Source organism: Mytilus edulis, chromosome 9 (genome assembly GCF_963676685.1).
Source record: "Mytilus edulis chromosome 9, xbMytEdul2.2, whole genome shotgun sequence".
In the NCBI taxonomy this organism is placed as follows: Eukaryota; Metazoa; Mollusca; class Bivalvia; order Mytilida; family Mytilidae; genus Mytilus; species Mytilus edulis.
Window position 1 is genome coordinate 15,566,433 of NC_092352.1, and position 24,953 is coordinate 15,591,385.

Here is a 24,953-nt window from a genome sequence, read left to right on the forward strand (position 1 = left end):
CAAATTGGAAAAAAATTAAAACATAACACAGATTTGATACCCTATCTTTTTTTATAACGGACACATATTCGCGAATGACGTCGCGATTGAAAATCGGACACAGATTTGAGACCGAATCATTTTTTACAGACATAGATTAGCGATTGACGTCACGATGGGGCATAGATTTGAAAAACGGACACAGATTTGAGGTCGTACACAGATCTGAGGTTTACATATATGTAGAGCAACAATGTCGTTTCTGTAATCAAAGTAAATAAAGAACACATCTTGTTTTGTTTTTTTAGATTTGTGTTGCTCAATCTCGAGTTATGACACTTTATAATCCCAATCTCGAGTTATGATACTTTATAATCCCAATCTCGAGTCATGACACTCTATAATCTCAATCTCGAGTTATGACACTCTATAATCTCAATCTCGAGTTATGACACTCTATAATCTCAATCTCGAGTTATGACACTCTATAATCCCAATCTCGAGTTATGCCACTCTATAATCTCAATCTCGAGTTATGACACTTTATAATCTCAATCTCGAGTTATGACACTCTATAATCTCAATCTCGAGTTATGCCACTTTATAATCTCAATCTCGAGTTATGACACTCTATAATCTCAATCTCGAGTTATGACACTCTATAATCTCAATCTCGAGTTATGACACTTTATAATCTCAATCTCGAGTTATGACAATCTCGAGTTATGACACTCTATAATCTCAATCTCGAGTTATGACACTTTATAATCTCAATCTCGAGTTATGACACTCTATAATCTCAATCTCGAGTTATGCCACTCTATAATCTCAATCTCGAGTTATGCCACTCTATAATCTCAATCTCGAGTTATGACACTCTATAATCTCAATCTCGAGTTATGACACTCTATAATCTCAATCTCGAGTTATGACACTCTATAATTCCAATCTCGAGTTATGCCACTCTATAATCTCAATCTCGAGTTATGACACTCTATAATCTCAATCTCGAGTTATGCCACTCTATAATCTCAATCTCGAGTTATGCCACTCTATAATCTCAATCTCGAGTTATGCCACTCTATAATCTCAATCTCGAGTTATGACACTCTATAATCTCAATCTCGAGTTATGACACTCTATAATCTCAATCTCGAGTTATGACACTCTATAATCTCAATCTCGAGTTATGACACTTTATAATCTCAATCTCGAGTTATGACAATCTCGAGTTATGACACTCTATAATCTCAATCTCGAGTTATGACACTTTATAATCTCAATCTCGAGTTATGACACTCTATAATCTCAATCTCGAGTTATGACACTCTATAATCTCAATCTCGAGTTATGACACTCTATAATCTCAATCTCGAGTTATGCCACTCTATAATCTCAATCTCGAGTTATTACACTTTAAGATATGCGGCCAACAGTTAACAGAAATTGCCTCTTTCTTTATGAAACTCTGGAGAAACAATATACAAATGGTAGATAATGACGTTAATTTTTTTTAAAAGATATATAAATATGATTATATCGAATGAGACTCAGTTTTAAAGCAGAGAAAGTTCTTGATGTTGTAAATGTGTCAAAACATATAGAAATTAAAAACTTATATCTACGCAAAGCATTTTTAAAAGGTTTGGGTATCCCAATACTAGATTGAAAGAAAAACAAAACAGACAGTAAAATTGTCTATTTACATCTTTATGATGTTTATAACAGATAAAAATTAATATTGCTTATAAAACTGAACAGTTTGTGAACAATCATCCGAATGGGATATACATTTACAATGCAACAAAAAAAGTTTTGGGGGTTTTCAAGGGAAACATATATTTTTTTCTGAATACCTTGTTGATTTCGAGTTTGATCCCTTGAAAAGTGCTGTTTTCAGAGGGATTATAATATTTTTTTAAATTAATATTATTATTAGCTTGCAGTTGTTATTAAAAGAGGGGCGAAAGATACATGAGTAACAGTCAAACTCATAAAACGACAATAAACTGACAAGACCATGGCTAAAAATGAAAAAGACAAACAGACAAATAATAGTACACAAGAAACAGCATAGAAAACTAGACCGAGCAACACGAACCCCACCAAAAACTGGGGGATTTTAAAAAATGCAACTAAAAAACTCTCTGTTTGAGTGTTGACTTTTACAATATTTTAAATAAATCCCAGATGCCAACTTACTGTCTTCGTCTTTCCGAAATATGAGGTGTCCTCTTTCCCTGCCCTTCTGAAGTATCCAACATTAAATGTCCAGCATTATCAACGTGTAACTTATCATATTTTCTTCGTCGTATAAGATTTGTTAATTTATTTGACGAAGAAGACGGAATGTGGCCATTTTTTTCAATGTCTATTTGTATACCACTTGCAGATTTTGCCGATTTAACATCACTATCATAACGGGTATGTCCATTTAGAATTGGTGAAACACGATTCCTTGTAACTCCGTTTGGTGACCACATTTTTAAAGACAAAATATAAAAACTCCTGCCACAAACTGCTTAATCCGACATTTGATTGTTCTACCTGTCACCCTGAATTTTTTCACCGTTTAATAATCAAATGAATGCGTAATAAATAAAGACAATTAGTCCATACGAATGAATGGTCCGTTGATTGACAACAATGAAGTTTAATTTAATTTGGGGATTTAAAACCACTATTTGCTATAAAAACATACAGTAACATTTCATTTGATCACATTATATGCCAAAATCACAAATTTATAAACAAACAGTACGTTTCTTTATATTGCACTATTATGTGCTAAATCACGTTTCCCCCTTGGAGAATAGAATAAATATAAAATGCACAATATTTCGTGTACACTGATTTAAATCTTTTCGGTAGTTAATACTTAAGAGTATGCGCATAAAAACTAAAACCATAGTATCCTCTTCTTAATGTATAAAGAATACTTCCGACACACAAACGAATTATTGATAATTTACAATTAAAGCTGGTATATTAAAACTCATGAAAGATTTACCAACCAAACTGGAGTAGATATTACTAAGTAGTAAAACTTAATGTCTCAACTGTTTGTTTTATTTATGAACAATAAAATATATTTAAACCAATTAAATTGTTTGTTTGATAACAAAGAAAAGAAAGAATGTATAACAATATGATGTTTCCTATTTTACAAAAGGATAGATGAATGGTTGTTCACAGACAACTTCAAAAGATAAAATTTAAAATAAAAAAGTAGTGAGAAGATACCCTTACGAACGAGCTAGGCAAAACACATTAAATGTCCGACTCTCTGTGTCAGCCTTATACAAAGCAAGATCATGAACATGTAAATTCCTGAATATGTATGTATGTCGCTGGACGTTAAGCTCACTATCTAGCAATGAATCAAAACGAGTCTTTTAATTTCTGTTCATTATGATTCTATTACAACGGCATCATAATATTAATTGATAACCTGATGCTTGCTTACCATCCAGCAACACATATACTCTGATTTCCAAGGCGGAGAAATATTAAAGTACACTGTAAAAATGGTGTTTAGATTCTAAACACAATTCTAAACACATCTTTTGTGCACTTTTTTTTACATGTTTAGGTCTATGTACAATGTGTTTATGATTGTGTTTAGAATCGTGTTTAGCTTAGAAAAATGTGTTTAATTTCTATACACTTTCATTTCTAAACGTGTTTAAATTCACGTCATGTTTAAATATTATGTGCTTACTGAAAAATGTGTTTAGAAATTAAACACAGTTCTAAACACGTTTAGATCTAAACATGTATCACAAGTGTATGAATTCTAAGCACGATTTTTACAGTGTAAAACTACGTATAAATCAAATTCGTCCTGGTTTTTCAACCACGGATCTAAACTATATAGAGAAGTCTAAACATAGTTGCAATTAAGAAATTCGTCACACCTCTACCAGCCCTGTAAACGTATATTTGTTCTGGACAGAAGTTCCGCTTGACTCTTTGTTATAAACAATCCATCCATTCTGGTCCTATTGGAACAAGTATTATAAAAACTTTATTCCGTAAGGAACAATTAATGAAATTTGTGTTCCAGAGGAAACAATATTACAGAATATTCTTCAATTTGGAATTTATATTATACAGGAACTTCTATTTCTTGACGCCCCATAACATGCTCGTAATTAAAAGAAATCGTTTGAATGATGCTTCTATTACTGAAAGACTCCACTGTTTGAAATGTTTTTATTAGACAAAAAAAAATGACATGTAAGAAACGCTTGAATCGGGTTTTTATTACAATGTACCTTTTTCATTTAAATGCGATCATTGATTATAATTTCGCCTTGTGGATATATGTTTTTTTTAACAAATACAAAAAATCTTTTGATCTGATTCAAAGTTTAAATACTAATACTGATTTGATTTATAGGGATATGTATCAGGTTGAACTGTAAATTACATTCTTTGTTATTAGCAAGAAAAAGGTACAATGTTTCTTTTTGACTTCCAGCGTTGATTTATTTATTGAATCTTAATGAGAAGCCAGTGTGCATGACACGTGTCTCAGGAACCGGCTGAACTTTGGTGACGATATTTCAAGCTCGTTTCCATATATGCATAGACACATATAAAATTCGGAGTACAGTGTTAGCTCACATGCATTTGACAATTGATTGTTAAAACAGATATATTGAACTAACGAACAAGTAAACGGGTATGCAATAGAATCGCCGATAAAGGAAAAATAGAGGATCTAAAGGGGAGTCTAAAAATACAAAAGGGTTATTCAAACTCATTAGTCTAAAATAAACTCTGACAACGTCTAAATTGCAAATGCATGGGAGATTTTTAGCAGATAGAAAAGATAGTTCCATGTGTTTATAATCTGGAACTGATGCATTATATATCTTACATTTGTGTTACATTTAGAGGAAGTGTTTTTCCACAGATCATCGGCATTTTCATGGGAACCAACTGTGTCCCTCTTCTTGCTAACTTGTTTCTTTATTTTTATGAGTCTAAAGAATTCATGTAATTGACCTTCCGCTATATATATGATGTTCCCTCACTCAATAATTCAAATTGCTGTGCCTATGTTGAACGCATCTATCCAATCGAACTTCAAATAAAGGAGACAGTAGACGCATTTAAGTCTGCCTCATATCTTGACTTGCATCTAGGAATTGACAATGATGGTCGGTTGAAAACAAAATTTAACGACAAACGACAAAAGAGATGATTACATTCCAGCAACGCCTGCAAACGGATCACATATCACCCAAATGAAACGATATACCTGGCTTGTATTTCCTATCATGATTTCCTTGATAAAGGGTTGCTGCTCACAAGCTAGGAAGCTATCAAACCAAGAGTCTTAATAGTGAAGTTGAAATCATCCCTTCGTAAATTTTACGGACGTCATCACGAGTTGGATGACTGTTATGGAATATCTGTTTCACAGATGATAGCGGATATGTTCCTTATGTCGAAACAACATATACATCCCGTCCTTTTTTCACGAATGTGACATACCGAATAAGAATTGCTACCGGGTTTATAATCATATGAGCATCACGACGGGTGTCACAGGTGGAGCAGGAACACCTAAAATCTGGATTTTGGTGGGATTCGTGTTGCATTGTCCTTAGTTTTCTATTTCTTTTTCTTTTTCAGCCATGGCGCGCGTTGTCGGTTTATTTTTGATTGATTAGTTTGAATGTCCCTCTGGTATCTTTTGACCCTCTTCTACAGTCTCCGATTTTATTGACTTCAGTAATTCAAGATGCCCAAGGTATTATTTTGTTTGCTTTATTTTTTTTAACTGGTGTTGTAAGGCAACTAACTGTCTCTATACCCCCATTCCCTTTAAATCATAATGTACATGTACTACAAATCGCCAAAAGTCTTTTGATTATTTGTGTCATTATGTTCTTATGCTTCACTCTCCCTTCCTATCCATTCGTTTACATGAGATAGGGATGGCATTTTCAAAGTCAGTCTATTACGTTACAGAGAGCTTGTTATGCCGTCAATATAATAGTCTGTATTCAAAACATACAATGTGACATGCAAAATAGATTAACTCTTTGACACATTCCCATTTCTATTTCCAAATATGAAGAAAACAATAAACAAATTGATTGACATTTCACTGATACAGCAGTATATATTGTTGACTACAAGAGTAAATTTTATGGATAATAATGATTGAATTGTTCTGGTAAGTTGAGGAAAGAATGCAATGAAAGAACAGGAGGTCAAAAAGCGGACACTCATAGTATCTATTGTCAATTGAAAACACAAAGGTCACTAGGAGATATTGCCGTGAAGAAGTCAACATAAGACCTACGTGACAAGTTTTAACCTATACGGAAAGCTAGACTCTACAAGTACATGCCTTGGATGTCAGGTCTTAAGTCATACCAAACACAATGGTGAGTGTAACACCACGCATAGCCAAACCGAATAAAAACCTCAACGCAGGTCTTGCTGTTGTACCCAAAGATATTAAGGAAACCATCATTACACTGTTCGAATGATCAATTATCCTACTATTGTGTATCTATTCAACTATATTATCTAGGTCTATTATGTAAAAGACAATGCCGACGTTTTCAATTAATTATTAAGAACAAAGGCATAAGGCAATTGATTGTAATCTATCCGGTTACGTTGACCGATCAATAAATATACATCAATAAATAATATTAAATATACTAAATGATAAAGCAGATTTTCTATGGATTGATGTTGATCGGAAAACGAAAGAACATATATAAACAATTTTCTTTCTAATGTTCGTTGCTAATTCTTTTCCCCAAGACTTGCTTCCAGCTTATTGCGATTCAAATTGTTTTTTCTCTCCTATAAACCGGCTATGCACTAATTCAAAGGATTTTATAATACAAAATGCATATTTTCTCGGTCGACCCCATTTCTATTCGTTGTTTTTTTGTTTAGTTGTTGTACAGTCCAGTATATGATATTTGATATTGATATCACGGTAAAGCAAGTAAGAAACAATTCGTTAATCAATGTATAAAGAAGGCACTGAAAGTGATCTACGATTCTTTGTACTGAATAACATTTGAAAGCCGTTATGCATTTATAAAAATCGTAGTTCATATGAATAGATATTAGAAGTTGTTGTATGAGTGTCAACGAGTCATCTCTCAATCCATGTCACAATTTGTAAAAGAAAAACCATGATAGGTCAAAGTACATGTATGATCTTCAACACGGAGCCTTGGTTCACATAGAACAGCAAGCTATAAAAGCCCCTTTGACAAACTTAAAGGTAAAATAATTCACAATAAGTCTGCTTATTTAAGATACATCATACAGGTACACCAAAACAAACATCTTCACATAACTTACTTTACTGTGCTCCTTTTTGCCATAGAACATGGTAAACTTCACATAACTTACTTTATTGTTCTCTTGGTTGCCATTGAACATGGTAAAGATTTTATTGTAACTAATGCTTTCCATTGTTCCTCTTCGTTTTGAATGTATTTCTGATTTATTCCGAATTCACCAAGTTCTTCGTCAAGATTTTCCTCTGGATGAACCCTGTTTTTTTGTCGTCGCTTTGCTATTGTTTTTCTAGATTTAGACAAACCAAGATTTGAATGTAAATGTTGTTTGCTCGGTAACATACTGACTATTGCCGAAACTTGGTCCTTGTTTCTGTTTCTGGACTCCACTGAAAACATAAAGTTATACAAATTAATATAACATGAATCTGATTAATATATAATCATTATAGCATAGACCTAATTGTTTTGTTACAAACATTTGTTTATATTAATTATGAAGAACATAAGATGGGGTGTTATTTTTCATATGAAAGCATCAAATAAATATAACTAAGAAGCCCCAATAGTTTTTTTTCAAGTATATAGATGTATCTTTCTTTGTATGAATGTTATTGTTTCAATTCCTTGATTTAATTTGCTCTTTTATTTCTCTTTTTGCTTTGATACATTTCCAAGTAAACTCGTAAACAACAAATGAACGAAGAAGGATTTGTTTTATTGAAGACATCCAGGCGCGAATCCAACCATTTTGTTAAGAAATATATATTTTGAATGTATGAGTCAGAATAGCTAAGATGCACACTTTTGTTTATATTTTTAACTAGACTAGGCCAACTAGTAAATTTAGGCAAAATTGTAATCAGGGCAGATCGCCGATAGTCTCTATAACTTATTCATAACTTTTCTGAGCTCGGGATCGTTCGGAATATGCATGCAATATTGTTTAGAGTAGACATGAATCTGCGTTTGTCCATTACCTCTTCTTATATCTACATTCGCATTTAACAAGAAAAAGTATTCGTAGACAATGCCGATCCGTAATTTCAACTTTCTAGTTACGATACATCCTTTTTCGTTGATACTGCGTGCAGCAACATCAATTAACCAATGAATCAAAACCACGATTGTAAAGGTTTACGTCTCTTATACATATTAATTTCATTCTACATGATTTCTCCATATGTAATAATGACTTTGAATAATTCAAAGTGTAAAAATGTATATCATGTATCATCAATTTATCATAAAGCCAATTTTAACTGCAGGATCATTCACGTGCAACATTCATCAATGCATATCTATAATTCATATATGTAAAACATGATCAATTTCGCAAAACAGTTACTTTCATAAATAATTATAAAACCAATTTTAACTGCAGGATCATTCACGTGCAACATTCATCAATGCATATCTATAATTGATATATGTAAAACCTGATCAATTTCGCAAAACAGTTACTTTCATAAATTATTATAAAACCCAGGAAAGAAAGAATGCTTATTTTTATCAGGATTATAAACACGGCCGACACTCGGCTAACCGAGAGATAGTCGGTTAATCTATATTGAGTATGCGGCTATATCGGCGGTTGGTCTGTTAATCGGGTTGGTTATACATACGTCTGTTAAGAGTAAAACGCACAATTTTAATATTAAAATCTATTAAATATACAGCTTTTAGGTACATTATAAGAATCAAATCAAAAAAAGAAAAGTGTCTGACAAAATGATGTATATCATAGAACATTTTCCAACTGTAAAAACATTTCATAGTCTGCGCAGTTTTCGGTAAAACTAAAAGGCGTCGCGCAAGTATGTAGTATTTATGCTTATACGCATAGCAATTTTGTAATGAAAGGCGAAAAAAAAACAATTTTAGATATCATTTAAAGGACACAAAATCGTACTTTGGTTTAAAATATAAATTGAAATTAGTAAATATTTCATAATTGTAATATAACGTCAGTAATACCACGTTTTAGTGAACATTATGGGAATAAAGTCTGTTAATGGGTTGGACAATTGAAATTGTGTCAGTTAAGAGTTATTTAGCCACGACAATAGTTGTGCTACCTTTATATTTTCCCTTTGAAAAAGTTAAGAATGAGATGCTCTTGAGTAAAAAAAAAAATGACAATACGCTGCAACAGTATCCTTCTAGTAAGAACATTTTTATTTTGACTTCCGTTGCATTTTATTAAGGAGTGTGTCACTTCAATATATGGATATGGATTGCCTGCTGGAATATGCATGAATCTATTATTAACGTTTTCTTCAGCCTTAATTTTTGTGTCTGTTCAAAGTAGCACGGTCTCAAATCCGTCCGAAAGTGTCTTTCTAATACAACACAGGGTACATATAACGTGTTGTCGTTCTAATATGCACATGATATTTGTCACTGGACGTTAAACTCTAAATCGTCAACATCATCCGATTGGTTCTTTTCTTCTATTACTGAATCATCTGTTGTTTACGAAGTAAATGGAAAGGAGCGAATGCAGCTACATTTGGTTATCTTAAGTTTTAATTCATTTTATTCCGTTTAGTTCCTTTCTACATAAGTGCAGAGGAGAACTGCAGTTGTCCGCATGTAAACTTTTAGCATTTATTACCAATATGAGTACATAGCAATCCGTTACTGTTTCAACACCCAGGGGAGTTTCATGTCTTTATTCTCAAACAGTTTTTTTCTATCTTTTTTTATTAATGCATCACTTCCTACTGTCCTTATCTATTATTCTATATATTCTGTGTTTCCATCCAGATTCTCGTGTATACAATGAGGGTCCGGATTGGGGGTGTTGTTTATTTCTATATTCTTTAAATTGTCTGTTACTTTTCTGTACATTTTATTTTATCTTACTCATTATTATTTCTTTATTCTTTATATATTCGAGCATCCCAATATATTTTACTTACTGATGTTTAGTTACATTACGACGTTTATCTCTGATTTATATACTGGTTAATACCAATTTAGATACAAATTAGTGTCATTCATGACAACCTAAACAGAATCCACATGATATATGCGACCATTCTTGGATGAAATCAATATGTATAGATTATAACATGCCCTTTTCTATATTAGCCCTGGTATCATCCCGAGACTCGATGGGTCGAGGATACCAGGGCAAATATGGAAAAACATGTTATAATCTTTAAGCTATTTATCACATATTTAAGTGTTGCAGAAAAGAGGGGGAAAAAGTTCAATTATAACAATTTAATGAAACATAACAGGTAAATCTTAAAAATGTATCCGTATCCGTAACAAATATGTGATAAGATATAAATAACACATAGCTGAGAGGGTGATAGAGCAGATTGGGTCCCGAGAAAACATTGTCAACCGCGGCGAAGCCAAGGTTGACAATGATTTTTCGAGGGATACCGATCTGCTCTATCACCCTCTCAGCTATGTGATATTTGATTTATTATAATGAATGTCCTATCATCATTTTCTTTAACAGATGAGTTTTATTATAAAGTATTTTCTATGTAGTCACGTACTTGACAGCGTAACGGGTATTTGAAAAATCATCAGAAGTGAAGTAAATAGACAATAGTAGTGCATTGACTTGACATATAAACGATTCAAGGATTAGGCCCGAAACGGAAAAAAAGCTCTGCTATCAAGAAAAAAAATATTTTCCATTGTTGTTATTTTGTTATTGTTATTTATGTTATTTAAATTTTGGGTAAATACCCCTTTCAAAAGGCCTCATATCTGGCTGAGAAATATACATCACAATGAACATGATGAAATGTACATCACCAGTTGAAACCCATCGATGGTGAACGAATGCGTTTAATATCAACAATAAGCATAACACACAATGATTTATAGGTTTTAAAGTAAAAATATTAAGAAGTGAAATAGTTTTTCCAACAATTGTAAATGAAATAAGTTTGAGTCGTTCCACGCTTCGTTGTATAGTAAATTAGAACTTTAAGCATTGTCTATAAAATAACTTGATGTAGATTCAATTCATTGTCGTTTAAACTGCCGATTTTTGATTGGTCTAGCCGAGAGGGTGACATTCCAAAAAATTGTCACCCACTCAGCTAGTGATAGAGTAAATTAACACCTTCGTATTAGGCAATCAAAATATGGTATTTTAACATGATGTATAATAATACTTTAATATTACACTTTTTTTATGTCAGTTTTCAATATTCATGGCCTAAATTCATTGTTCATGTTAGTGTTTCCGTATATATTATGTTTCATTGCTCATGTGTTGTTTCCGTATATTTTAGCCACTCGTCTTGAGCCTACCCATTTGATCCGATAACACCCCATACAGCAATAAAATTATACTTTTCTTGCCATTCATAACTCTTAACAGACCAATTAACAGACCGGGTTTTATACATCCGACCCATTAACAGACCAGGTTTTAAATAAAGATTGATTTATGTCACCAAAATACAGATTTTTGTGTAGATTTTTCACACAATGATATCAACTTGGTTGACAAACATAATGCCTGTCTTTGTTCGATGTTCAAAATATCGCATGCAAGTAAATTCAACCAACGTGTCTTTTTGTGTACATTTTGTGTGTGTAAAATGTGTATAAATTTATTGATGAGTAACACGCCTTTTCATTTTATAGATCGTACATCGAAGCTAGAAAAATAATAATTACACCACTGGATTCGGTACATTGAATTGTTTTGTTAGACATGAATAATTTTTATGATAAACATATATTTAAAAAGTTATACAATGAAACATGCAGAATTTCCAATGATTTCCTCGATAACACCTGATTAACAGACTTTAGCCAACCCGATTAACAGACCCACCGCCGATATAGCCACATACTCAATATAGATTAACCGACCAATCTCTCGGTTAGCCGATTGTCGGCCGTGATAAAACTTTATTGAATTTTCACAACAGGCTCTCAAAATGTAAATATTAAAACTCGTGATCTACTAGTATATCAAAAGTTGAACTTTGGCCTCGAGTCTACTTTAAGAAAGGTTCGTCAAGAGACACGTGTTCGCAGAAATAATACAATAACAAGTTCTAGATGTTATAACAAGAGTAATTTTCTTCATTTAGTAGTAAAAGTTTACTGTTTGTATTTAGGTTGGGAGTGAGGTAAAAAAAACTACCTACGAAAGCATAATATGAATGCTTTAACTGTTAAGAGTACGTGTCTTTTCTTTTATCTTTAATTATTGTTTATTACTTACTTAACATTATGCTTATTAGTCGATTTTCGACCTTGTTTTTTTATTTAACAATTAACAATAATTTGTTAAAGTGTGTTATCACTTTCATTAATTCACTGATGACCATGTTATAAGCATCAGTTGTTTGTTTATTTTTTCCCGGTATATTTGGAATAACTGTTCAGAACACGTGTTATCAAGGGTGTGAGTAACGTGACAACTTCTTGGTGTCAATTGTTAGGAGCATGTGTCATCTTAGGTATGAGTGACATGGCCTGTTCAGAACAGGTGTTATCTCAAATATAATTTCGATTACCGCAGAGATCAAGAAAATGTAGTACCGAGAGTAGCGAGTCGACATTTTTGGACGTTTTCATACTAAAAATTATTTACATTTTTTTTGGGGCGATAAAAAAGAGGCGATGGAGGGGGGTGCACGCCATTTCATCCCTCACCCCCAGGATCCACCCTGAACCGAGCGAGTTGATGTGAAACCTATTAGGAACATCTGTTATCTCAAAAAAGGTATTACGAGTGTAGTATATCGAGATTGTTAAATGCCATACAAATAATCATCCGAGTCGTTCCCATATGGTTAGCTATTCAGTAAATGTGTTTTACGTCGGATAAAAATATGCTCATAAACATTTACGGCCTTTAAAGTAACAAAATATGTGGATTATCATTCTAAGATTCTTATATATATGTTACTTTGTAAATTTAAACAAGGGATTTCCTTGTCAAAGCAAACAGTTTGTCCATAAAATCCAGTTTAGTGATTGTCATTAAAAGAATAGTTTAAACATACAAACATCTCCAGACTGACAGAGGGTATAACCCTACTTGTTAAGTACACAATAGTTTTAAATAAAAAAGAAAATTTGATCAAAGACACATTCAGATGAAATATCCTACCCTGAACTTGATCTAGAAGCCATGATGTGAATTTAAATCCTGCCATTTTTTTTCACTTTTATTGTCTTGATAGATATGTAGATCCTGTACAGGACAGGTGACTCATTAACTACTATATTGATTTACAGATAAAAGTATTTCGTATGACCATCGATTTCCACCCGCAAAGGAAGGAAGTGTAAATAAAAGTATATTGTAAGTGTAAATAGATAAAAGGATCTAATATGGAAATTCTTTTGTCTAAGGGTAGAAATAGAACTCCTAAAGGAATGACGATATCGTGTTTGTTAACAGCTATATACAGATCCGGATCCGAATTCATTGAAAAAAGATGTTTTCAAAAAACATTGCTCAACTTTGGTATTCAATTTAAAATCTGAACCGGCATATAACTTTGAAATAAATGATTAATGATTAAACTTTTCATTTGTCTTTTAACATGTACTTATTAATTTTCATATACTTATAAAAAAGGGCGAAAGATACCAGAAGAACATTCAAACTCATAGATTGAAAATAAACTGAGTTTCTGAGATACGGCGCAACATATGAAAACACCCCCCCCCCCCCTTTTTTTTATACAAAAAACCCAATAACTCTAAAATAACATTTTGAATCATCACCAAAAGTATACAGTTCTTTAGATTAATTCAACTAAGAAGTGTGGAAACTTTAAAGCAATAATCATAAATCGTTTTTGAGATACGGCGGGACATGTGACCCCCCTTTTTTTTTTTTTACAAAAAGCTCAAGAACTCTGAAATAAATTAAAATTTGGAATCATCACCAAAAGTATACAAATCTTTTGATTAATATAACTAAAAAGTGTGTAAAGTTTTAAGCAACAATCATAAATCGTTTATAAATGAGATACGGCGCGACATGTGAAAAAAAACCACACCCCTGTTTTAGTTACAAAGTCCCGTAATTCAAAAAGTTTTAATCTAATTTTCAACAAAAAGTATGCAGATCGTTTGACTATCATATGAAACAACTATATAAAGTTTCATGAAATAAGGATAAGTCGTTCTTAAGTTACGGTCCGACATGTTTACGCCGGACAGACAGACGGACGGACAGACAGGCGGACGCCGGACATTTGTATACCATACTACGTGCCGTCTGATTTTGACGGGCGTATAAAAAAGAAAAAAAGGTGTGTATTGAAAGTGATGTCACTTTTAATTGTATTTGGTTGTTGTTGTAAACTAAAATATATTTTATAAATACACTTTGAATTGAAAATATTTTTAGATAGATTTTGAATATTATATTGGTGCATGTCAACATTGATCATTTAATCAAGATGGATGTATAAATATTGACAAAGCCATTAACAAATTATTGATTAAGTTATAAAACCAATTATATAATACGTATACAGTAAATTGTTGTTTCTCGGTTAAAATTTTTATTTATAGAACATTTTATTTAATGAAATATTGTTTATTTACAATACCAATAAATTATTTATTTATTAGCCGTGAAATATCAAGACCTCAAATAAGATATGACTAAACAAACGGACTAAGATTTTATCTTCATATGAGGAAATAAGTACATGATAGGTTTTCAAATTGATGACAATTCTTTCCTATCTATTCGTAAACTGTCATCTTGTGCTAAAATAGAACGATTATAACAAGTTATTGATATACACATCTAAAGTTTAAAGATCTTTAAGCTATCTACATGACATATGTAATCCTATGTCTTGACAACTTAAGTCAATATCATTCAAGATATAAAGAGGAGATCTTTTAAAGAAAGTTTTGTTTTTAGCGTTGGGTACATACATTGTAGATGTATTTTAAACTGGACTTGCGTATGTACATGTATACCCACTTCCCGTATAAAGGAACCAAAGTCACCAGGCGAATACTAAATCAAAAGTGAGAAACACGTGTTTTATGTTGTGAAGATTTTATGCTTCCCCCAAATAATTCCGCTTGAATATTTTTTTCCAAGGTGTGGGGGATACAATACACGTATCTAGATTACTATGTTGGACACCCCTAAAGTTGACTGAAATATGAAAATATGGTCATTTTGAATTAATTGTGCTATCTATCCAATGCGAAAGGGAGTTTTCGTTTTACTCTTTTCAATTTGGATGCATAAACTATTTGCCACTGAACGCTTAGCAAACACTTTTCATTACATTATTGAATATCACTTTCTATAGTGTTTTTTTTTTATCTCTGTTTTTTACCTCCAATAATATTTGTAGATTTACAGAAAGAAATTGACAATAAAGATTCCCCCCTCCGCATATTAAAGAAATACATGTTATCCTGCAATAATACGCCATTGCGTTCAGAAAATTCTTTGAGTTCGGTTTATAGCCTAACAACTGACCTACTGTTCTCCTTCTGGATATAAATACAAGATTAGAAGATACATTTAATGATGATTAAATGGATTTTGATTGCTTATTAACAATTGTAAATATTCTACATCATAAATATGGTATAAACCATTTTAGGTTTATTCTCTATAAATAACGTGCCCCGTGTTTTAAGGTGAAAGATTGTTTTTATTCTCTATAAATAACGTGCCCCATGTTTTAAGGTGAAAGATTGATTATCAGATGGTAAATTAAAAGGATTATTGAACTAGGCCTATAGATAAAATGTTTTTTTTTAATTAATTAAGGACTCTTTTAAAAAGTGGCCATATTTAAAAATTATACATGTACCTATATGTTGTAAAACATTTGGTTAATAAAGAATTGAATTGAAAACTGACGTAAGTTAATATTGAATCTTGAGCCGTTTAGACTATAAATATATACGATTTCTGGTTTATCAGTGTTATACCAATAAATACGCAATTTTAGACTCTCCATTAAGAATTTAATGCTCTTTTTTGTAAATTTATTGGGGTGTAAAAGCGTTGCCCGAAGTACATTTTGTATGAAGCGCAGAAGCGCTTCATACTAAAAATGTGCGCACGGTCAACGCTTTTACAACCCTATAAAGTTACGGAAAAAAGCATTCAATACTTATAATTACATTTTTACCTATAGGATCATGAAAACACGCCTTTTATCAAGTTTTTATTTCATTTCCCTGTGCACTTATTGTTGGGCCTTGTGTAATCATGCATGAAAAGTTGCATTGTATAATGCAATTAATTAAGGAATATCACGAGAGTTCTAGTTAGCCAATCAGAATAACGTATTATAATGAAACACACATCTAATGTAATTATTCTAAAATATAAAAGACTTAAATAATTTTGGGGTGATACGACCAAACTAATGCAATTCAAAATGAGAGATTACGATAGAGTCATCACATTTATGCTAAACTAGTTTTGAATTTCTTTGGTTTGTAAGTAGAATATATAAGCACGTTAGCTTAAAAAACCCTGACATCACCTTTTTTTTTGTTTGATAAAAGACTTATTGAATAAGCGTCAATCAATGCGTCTGGTATATATTTGGAACAAAATCAATTCACTTATATAATACTTCATAACAATACTACAATGCGTTTAAAATAGTTTTTTTCGACATTGAAATTTTTTTTCAATAAAAAAGTCTTTGGGAAATCATGACCCATGCACGTTTCAATACGAAGCCGCATGAAATTAGCTCACATATTGACTTGTATCTGCATGGGTAATACCTTTTGGTTGTGAACTTAACTTGACGACAAACTGAGAGATTATTTCAGTTTTCAAGTTGCGACCTTTCAGCAGTGCAGCAATTATGACTACTTATATATTAATGATATTTGTGACTGGACATTTTGCTGATGACACATTGTTTGGTATTGCACTTCTTGACGTTCTTGTCAATACCATGTTTAAGCCTTAAATGTCCGAAATATAGTTTTGACGGAAACGGCTTGCCATAGCTGATCTATTTCACACCCAGAAGAGAAGACTTAAAGTTGGCGATTAAACTTAGTGTTTGGTCTAAAACCATTGGATGTGTTTTATATCTGATTAAACGGAAATAATGATTTGCTGACACACTGAGAACACAAATAATTATTTCCGTTCAGTAGAAGATCAATATCTAACAGGTCAAGTCTTAAGGTGTAGTTTCAGGACACGAAGTAAAATACACAATATTGCTAAAATATACCTTATTATTGTATAGCAATATAATATTTCCCACAGAAAGTAACCAAAAGTTAGCGTGCAATAAATTCTAATATTGCACTAGTGCACTAAATCGTCAAAATTCATGAAGTCATCAACGACAAAATCTGAGTTTAAACCATTTTTTACTTTCAAATATTATATTGCTATACAATAAAAGGGTTATTGCATGAATATTGGGGAATATTGTCCCTCGTAGAACATATATTGCACTCGCAAGCTCGTGCAATATAAAATTCTACTCGGGACAATATTCCCCAATATTCATGCAATAACCCTATATTATAATGGAGTTTTAAGATAATTATAACTTAAAATGATCAGACAGAACTAGGAAAAATTAATGTACCTGGTCAAAATTCGCACTATACTTGAGTATTCTCGTGAAGTGTGGGACAATTGGGATATTCGGTTTCCAAACTTAAAAAAACTTCAACTAAAAGTGGTAAACATTATATGATTGATTCCCTGTCATTACTTAATACTGACTACCCATATTTAGAGACTGACTGGGAAACTTTACAAAATAGAAAATACAGAGTAAAACATTTTCAAAGTAAAAGATCTAAAGAACAAACTTTTCAAAGTAGTAGCAGATATGCAGAGAACACCGTAACAAAGACACACAATTATACCGTGTCCAAGTAGAAGATACAGAAGAAAACCGTAACAAAGTAAAAGATACTGAATAAAACCGTTACAAAGTAAAAGATACAGAAGAAAACCGTAACAAAGTAAAAGATACAGAATAAAACCGTTACAAAGTAAAAGATACTGAATAAAACCGTAACAAAGTAAAAGATACTTAATAAAACCGTTACAAAGTAAAAGATACAGAATAAAACCGTAACAAAGTAAAAGAAACTGAACAAAACCGTTACAAAGTAAAAGATACTGAATAAAACCGTTACAAAGTAAAAGATACTGAATAAAACCGTTACAAAGTAAAAGATACAGAATAAAACCGTAACAAAGTAAAAGATACTGAACAAAACCGTTACAAAGTAAAAGATACAGAATAAAACCGTTACAAAGTAAAAGATACTGAATAAAACCGTAACAAAGTAAAAGATACTGAATAAAACCGTTACACAGTCAAAGATACAGAATAAAACCGTAACAAAGTAAAAGATACTGAACAAAACCGTTACAAAGTAAAAGATACTGAATAAAACCGTTACAAAGTAAAAGATACCGAATAAAACCGTTACAAAGTAAAAGATACTGAATAAAACCGTTTCAAAGTAAAAGATACTGAATAAAACCGTAACAAAGTAAAAGATACTGAATAAAACCGTTTCAAAGTAAAAGATACTGAATAAAACCGTAACAAATTAAAAGATACTGAATAAAACCGTAACAAAGTAAAAGATACTGAATAAAACCGTTACAAAGTAAAAGATACAGAATAAAACCGTTACAAAGTAAAAGATACTGAATAAAACCTTTACAAAGTAAAAAATACAGAATAAAACCGTAACAAAGTAAAAGATACTGAACAAAACCGTTACAAAGTAAAAGATACAGAATAAAACCGTTACAAAGTAAAAGATACTGAATAAAACCGTTACAAAGTAAAAGATATATAATTATACCGTGTCCAAGTAGAAGATACAGAAGAAAACCGTAACAAATTTAAAGATACTGAATAAAACCGTTACACAGTAAAAGATACTGAATAAAACCGTTACACAGTAAAAGATACTGAATAAAACCGTTACAAAGTAAAAGATACTGAATAAAACCGTTACAAAGTAATAGATATATAATTATACCGTGTCCAAGTAGAAGATACAGAAGAAAACCGTAACAAATTTAAAGATACTGAATAAAACCGTTACACAGTAAAAGATACTGAATAAAACCGTTACACAGTAAAAGATACTGAATAAAACCGTAACAAAGTAAAAGATACTGAATAAAACCGTAACAAAGTAAAAGATACTGAATAAAACCGTTTCAAAGTAAAAGATACTGAATAAAACCGTAACAAAGTAAACGATACTGAATAAAACCGTTTCAAAGTAAAAGATACTGAATAAAACCGTAACAAAATAAAAGATACAGAAGAAAACCGTTACAACACCGTAACAAAGACACACAATTATACCGTGTCCAAGTAGAAGATACAGAAGAAAACCGTAACAAAGTAAAAGATACTGAATAAAACCGTTACAAAGTAAAAGATACTGAATAAAACCGTAACAAAATAAAAGATACAGAAGAAAACCGTTACAACACCGTAACAAAGACACACAATTATACCGTGTCCAAGTAGAAGATACAGAAGAAAACCGTAACAAAGTAAAAGATACTGAATAAAACCGTTACAAAGTAAAAGATACTGAATAAAACCGTTTCAAAGTAAAAGATACTGAATAAAACCGTAACAAAGTAAAAGATACTGAATAAAACCGTTTCAAAGTAAAAGATACTGAATAAAACCGTAACAAAATAAAAGATACAGAAGAAAACCGTTACAACACCGTAACAAAGACACACAATTATACCGTGTCCAAGTAGAAGATACAGAAGAAAACCGTAACAAAGTAAAAGATACTGAATAAAACCGTTACAAAGTAAAAGATACTGAATAAAACCGTAACAAAATAAAAGATACAGAAGAAAACCGTAACAAAGTAAAAGATACAGAATAAAACCGTTACAAAGTAAAAGATACTGAATAAAACCGTAACAAAGTAAAAGATACTGAATAAAACCGCAACAAATTAAAAGATACTGAATAAAACCGTAACAAAGTAAAAGATACTGAATAAAACCGTTACAAAGTAAAAGATACTGAATAAAACCGTTACAAAGTAAAAGATACAGAATAAAACCGTAACAAAGTAAAAGATACTGAATAAAACCGTTACAAAGTAAAAGATACTGAATAAAACCGTAACAAAGTAAAAGATACTGAATAAAACCGTTTCAAAGTAAAAGATACTGAATAAAACCGTAACAAAGTAAAAGATACTGAATAAAACCGTAACAAAGTAAAAGATACTGAATAAAACCGTAACAAAGTAAAAGATACTGAATAAAACCGTTTCAAAGTAAAAGATACTGAATAAAACCGTAACAAAGTAAAAGATACTGAATAAAACCGTTACAAAGTAAAAGATACTGAATAAAACCGTTACAAAGTAAAAGATACAGAATAAAACCGTAACAAAGTAAAAGATACTGAATAAAACCGTTACAAAGTAAAAGATACTGAATAAAACCGTAACAAAGTAAAAGATACTGAATAAAACCGTTTCAAAGTAAAAGATACTGAATAAAACCGTAACAAAGTTAAAGATACTGAATAAAACCGTAACAAAGTAAAAGATACTGAATAAAACCGTAACAAAGTAAAAGATACTGAATAATACCGTAACAAAGTAAAAGATACTGAATAAAACCGTTTCAAAGTAAAAGATACTGAATAAAACCGTAACAAAGTAAGATACTGAATAAAACCGTTACAAAGTAAAAGATACTGAATAAAACCGTTTCAAAGTAAAAGATACTGAATAAAACCGTAACAAAGTAAAAGATACTGAATAAAACCGTTTCAAGGTAAAAGATACTGAATAAAACCGTAACAAATTAAAAGATACTGAATAAAACCGAAACAAAGTAAAAGATACTGAATAAAACCGTTACAAAGTAAAAGATACTGAATAAAACCGTTACAAAGTAAAAGATACAGAATAAAACCGTAACAAAGTAAAAGATACTGAATAAAACCGTTACAAAGTAAAAGATACAGAATAAAACCGTAACAAAGTAAAAGATACTGAATAAAACCGTTTCAAAGTAAAAGATACTGAATAAAACCGTAACAAAGTAAAAGATACTGAATAAAACCGTTTCAAAGTAAAAGATACTGAATAAAACCGTAACAAATTAAAAGATACTGAATAAAACCGTAACAAAGTAAAAGATACTGAATAAAACCGTTACAAAGTAAAAGATACTGAATAAAACCGTTACAAAGTAAAAGATACAGAATAAAACCGTAACAAAGTAAAAGATACTGAATAAAACCGTTACACAGTAAAAGATACTGAATAAAACCGTTACAAAGTAAAAGATACTGAATAAAACCGTTACAAAGTAAAAGATATATAATTATACCGTGTCCAAGTAGAAGATACAGAAGAAAACCGTAACAAATTTAAAGATACTGAATAAAACCGTTACACAGTAAAAGATACTGAATAAAACCGTAACAAAGTAAAAGATACTGAATAAAACCGTAACAAAGTAAAAGATACTGAATAAAACCGTAACAAAGTAAAAGATACTGAATAAACCCGTTACAAAGTAAAAGATACTGAATAAAACCGTTACAAAGTAAAAGATACTGAATAAAACCGTAACAAAGTAAAAGATACTGAACAAAACCGTTTCAAAGTAAAAGATACTGAATAAAACCGTAACAAAGTAAAAGATACTGAATAAAACCGTAACAAAGTAAAAGATACTGAATAAAACCGTAACAAAGTAAAAGATACTGAATAAAACCGTTTCAAAGTAAAAGATACTGAATAAAACCGTAACAAAGTAAGATACTGAATAAAACCGTTACAAAGTAAAAGATACTGAATAAAACCGTTTCAAAGTAAAAGATACTGAATAAAACCGTAACAAAGTAAAAGATACTGAATAAAACCGTTTCAAGGTAAAAGATACTGAATAAAACCGTAACAAATTAAAAGATACTGAATAAAACCGTAACAAAGTAAAAGATACTGAATAAAACCGTTACAAAGTAAAAGATACTGAATAAAACCGTTACAAAGTAAAAGATACAGAATAAAACCGTAACAAAGTAAAAGATACTGAATAAAACCGTAACAAAGTAAGATACTGAATAAAACCGTTACAAAGTAAAAGATACTGAATAAAACCGTTTCAAAGTAAAAGATACTGAATAAAACCGTAACAAAGTAAAAGATACTGAATAAAACCGTTTCAAGGTAAAAGATACTGAATAAAACCGTAACAAATTAAAAGATACTGAATAAAACCGTAACAAAGTATAAGATACTGAATAAAACCGTTACAAAGTAAAAGATACTGAATAAAACCGTTACAAAGTAAAAGATACAGAATAAAACCGTAACAAAGTAAAAGATACTGAATAAAACCGTTACAAAGTAAAAGATACAGAATAAAATCGTAACAAAGTAAAAGATACTGAATAAAACCGTTACAAAGTAAAAGATACTGAATAAAACCGTAACAAAGTAAAAGATACTGAATAAAACCGTTTCAAAGTAAAAGATACTGAATAAAACCGTAACAAATTAAAAGATACTGAATAAAACCGTAACAAAGTAAAAGATACTGAATAAAACCGTTACATGGTAAAAGATATATAATTATACCGTGTCCAAGTAGAAGATACAGAAGAAAACCGTAACAAATTTAAAGATACTGAATAAAACCGTTACACAGTCAAAGATACTGAATAAAACCGTTACAAAGTAAAAGATACTGAATAAAACCGTAACAAAGTAAGATACTGAATAAAACCGTTACAAAGTAAAAGATACTGAATAAAACCGTTTCAAAGTAAAAGATACTGAATAAAACCGTAACAAAGTAAAAGATACTGAATAAAACCGTTTCAAGGTAAAAGATACTGAATAAAACCGTAACAAATTAAAAGATACTGAATAAAACCGTAACAAAGTATAAGATACTGAATAAAACCGTTACAAAGTAAAAGATACTGAATAAACCCGTTACAAAGTAAAAGATACTGAATAAAACCGTTACAAAGTAAAAGATACTGAATAAAACCGTAACAAAGTAAAAGATACTGAACAAAACCGTTTCAAAGTAAAAGATACTGAATAAAACCGTAACAAAGTAAAAGATACTGAATAAAACCGTAACAAAGTAAAAGATACTGAATAAAACCGTAACAAAGTAAAAGATACTTAATAAAACCGTAACAAAGTAAAAGATACTGAATAAACCCGTTACAAAGTAAAAGATACTGAATAAAACCGTAACAAAGTAAAAGATACTGAATAAAACCGTAACAAAGTAAAAGATACTGAATAAAACCGTTACAAAGTAAAAGATACTGAATAAAACCGTTACACAGTAAAAGATAAACAGAATAAAACCGTTACAAAGAAAACATCTACAAGTACAAGATATAAACACAAAACTCTCGCTGCAATGAAGACTCATTAGTGGCCTTGTGGTGTTTATGCTCCTTAGTCGGGTTGTTAACTCTTTTACAGATTCCCGGTGTCCATTTGCTATTCTATTCAATTACTTTTATAAATTTATGCAAGCTCGTGTTGCTTCCTGTGAGGAAAAATTGCATTTCTTAATTATCTTCGATAATAACATCGATTTCAGGATCGAGCATAACTTACATTTTTCAATTGACAATGAATCGCTCGTTCCTTACTGAGGATAGACAAAATCTTACATACCTACGAAATCTTTGAGAAGTCTTCAAAATAAAAATAAAATAATCTTCGTACACTACGATGTGTGAACAAAGCAAACAGACATAATAGGAAAAAATGTCAAAAAGGAGGAGAAAACTCATATATTTTAAAGGAAAGTGCAGTACCTATTTACCTTATTAACCTATTTTGCTTTGTTCTAAACGTAGCAAGAGTAAGGTGACCAGCAGTTTTCTTTTTATTTCTTATTTCAAAAGTAATTTTTTATACAGCAATTTTCTGGTACCCTATATTTATTTTCACTGTTCTTTCTATTCAAAAGTAGTCGTTTTTCCATTTATAATTTGTACAAAATTTTTTTTTTGCAACACCACAAGCTTGAAAAGAATCTCCATAATTCTTAGTATTTTATGGGTTTTTTTTAATGGCACGATTTATTCTACATTTTCGAACAGTAGTAACAACACCTCTCGTTTTAAGTATAGACCCCCATTTACATCAATTATGTTCATAGCGGCGAAGTATGACCAAGTATTGTCATGAGATCAATACAAGGAAAGTTTAAATTTTGAAAATCGATTGATTAGAACAAATTGTGAATTGCTCCCACTTGTAAATGTAACTTAATTATTAGAAACATATATATATTTAGAAATCAAAGGACAATCAAGATAACAAAATGTCCGAAAAGACATTTCACTAATAATAATATCAATTTGACTTAAAAATACCAAAACATACTTTCATTCTCGTATGAATTCGACTGCGTTCGATTCATTAGAACTATTTTCTTTGTTGTAGACATTCGTAAAATCATCAGTTATTATTATGCTTTGTGATATATCTGGTAATTTTTCTCGATTAAGGATTTGACATTTGTTTCAGGGATAAAACACAGCTGACAAACTAAACTAATGGTACTAATTTTACTGACCTGATGCGCATTTCTCGTCAGTGATGCTCGAGTATGTATCGTAAAAGCCTTGGGAGGGAATCAGACCTAAGAATGATAGTGGTATATTTCTTTATTTACAA

The 24,953-nt window shown here is 31.0% G+C and overlaps 1 protein-coding gene across 29 annotated transcripts in view; it reads right to left on the minus strand.

Moving 5' to 3' along the window:
* The window catches only part of LOC139487692 (transmembrane channel-like protein 7), a 65,739-nt gene that overhangs the window by 32,628 nt on the left and 8,158 nt on the right, over positions 1-24,953 (minus strand). For 19 of the 29 annotated variants that reach the window (XR_011655866.1, XR_011655861.1, XR_011655859.1 and 16 more), the window contains exon 2: positions 7,381-7,657. Coding sequence is in view for 19 of the 29 variants with exons in the window: in XM_071272669.1 (XP_071128770.1) it covers positions 7,381-7,657 (277 nt within the window). In the remaining 10 variants the exon portion in view is untranslated. Of the gene's footprint in view, positions 1-2,181; positions 3,019-7,380; positions 7,658-13,377; positions 13,489-24,953 lie in introns of those variants that run through there. The other 10 variants (XR_011655860.1, XR_011655863.1, XM_071272668.1 and 7 more) reach the window with 5 other exon arrangements.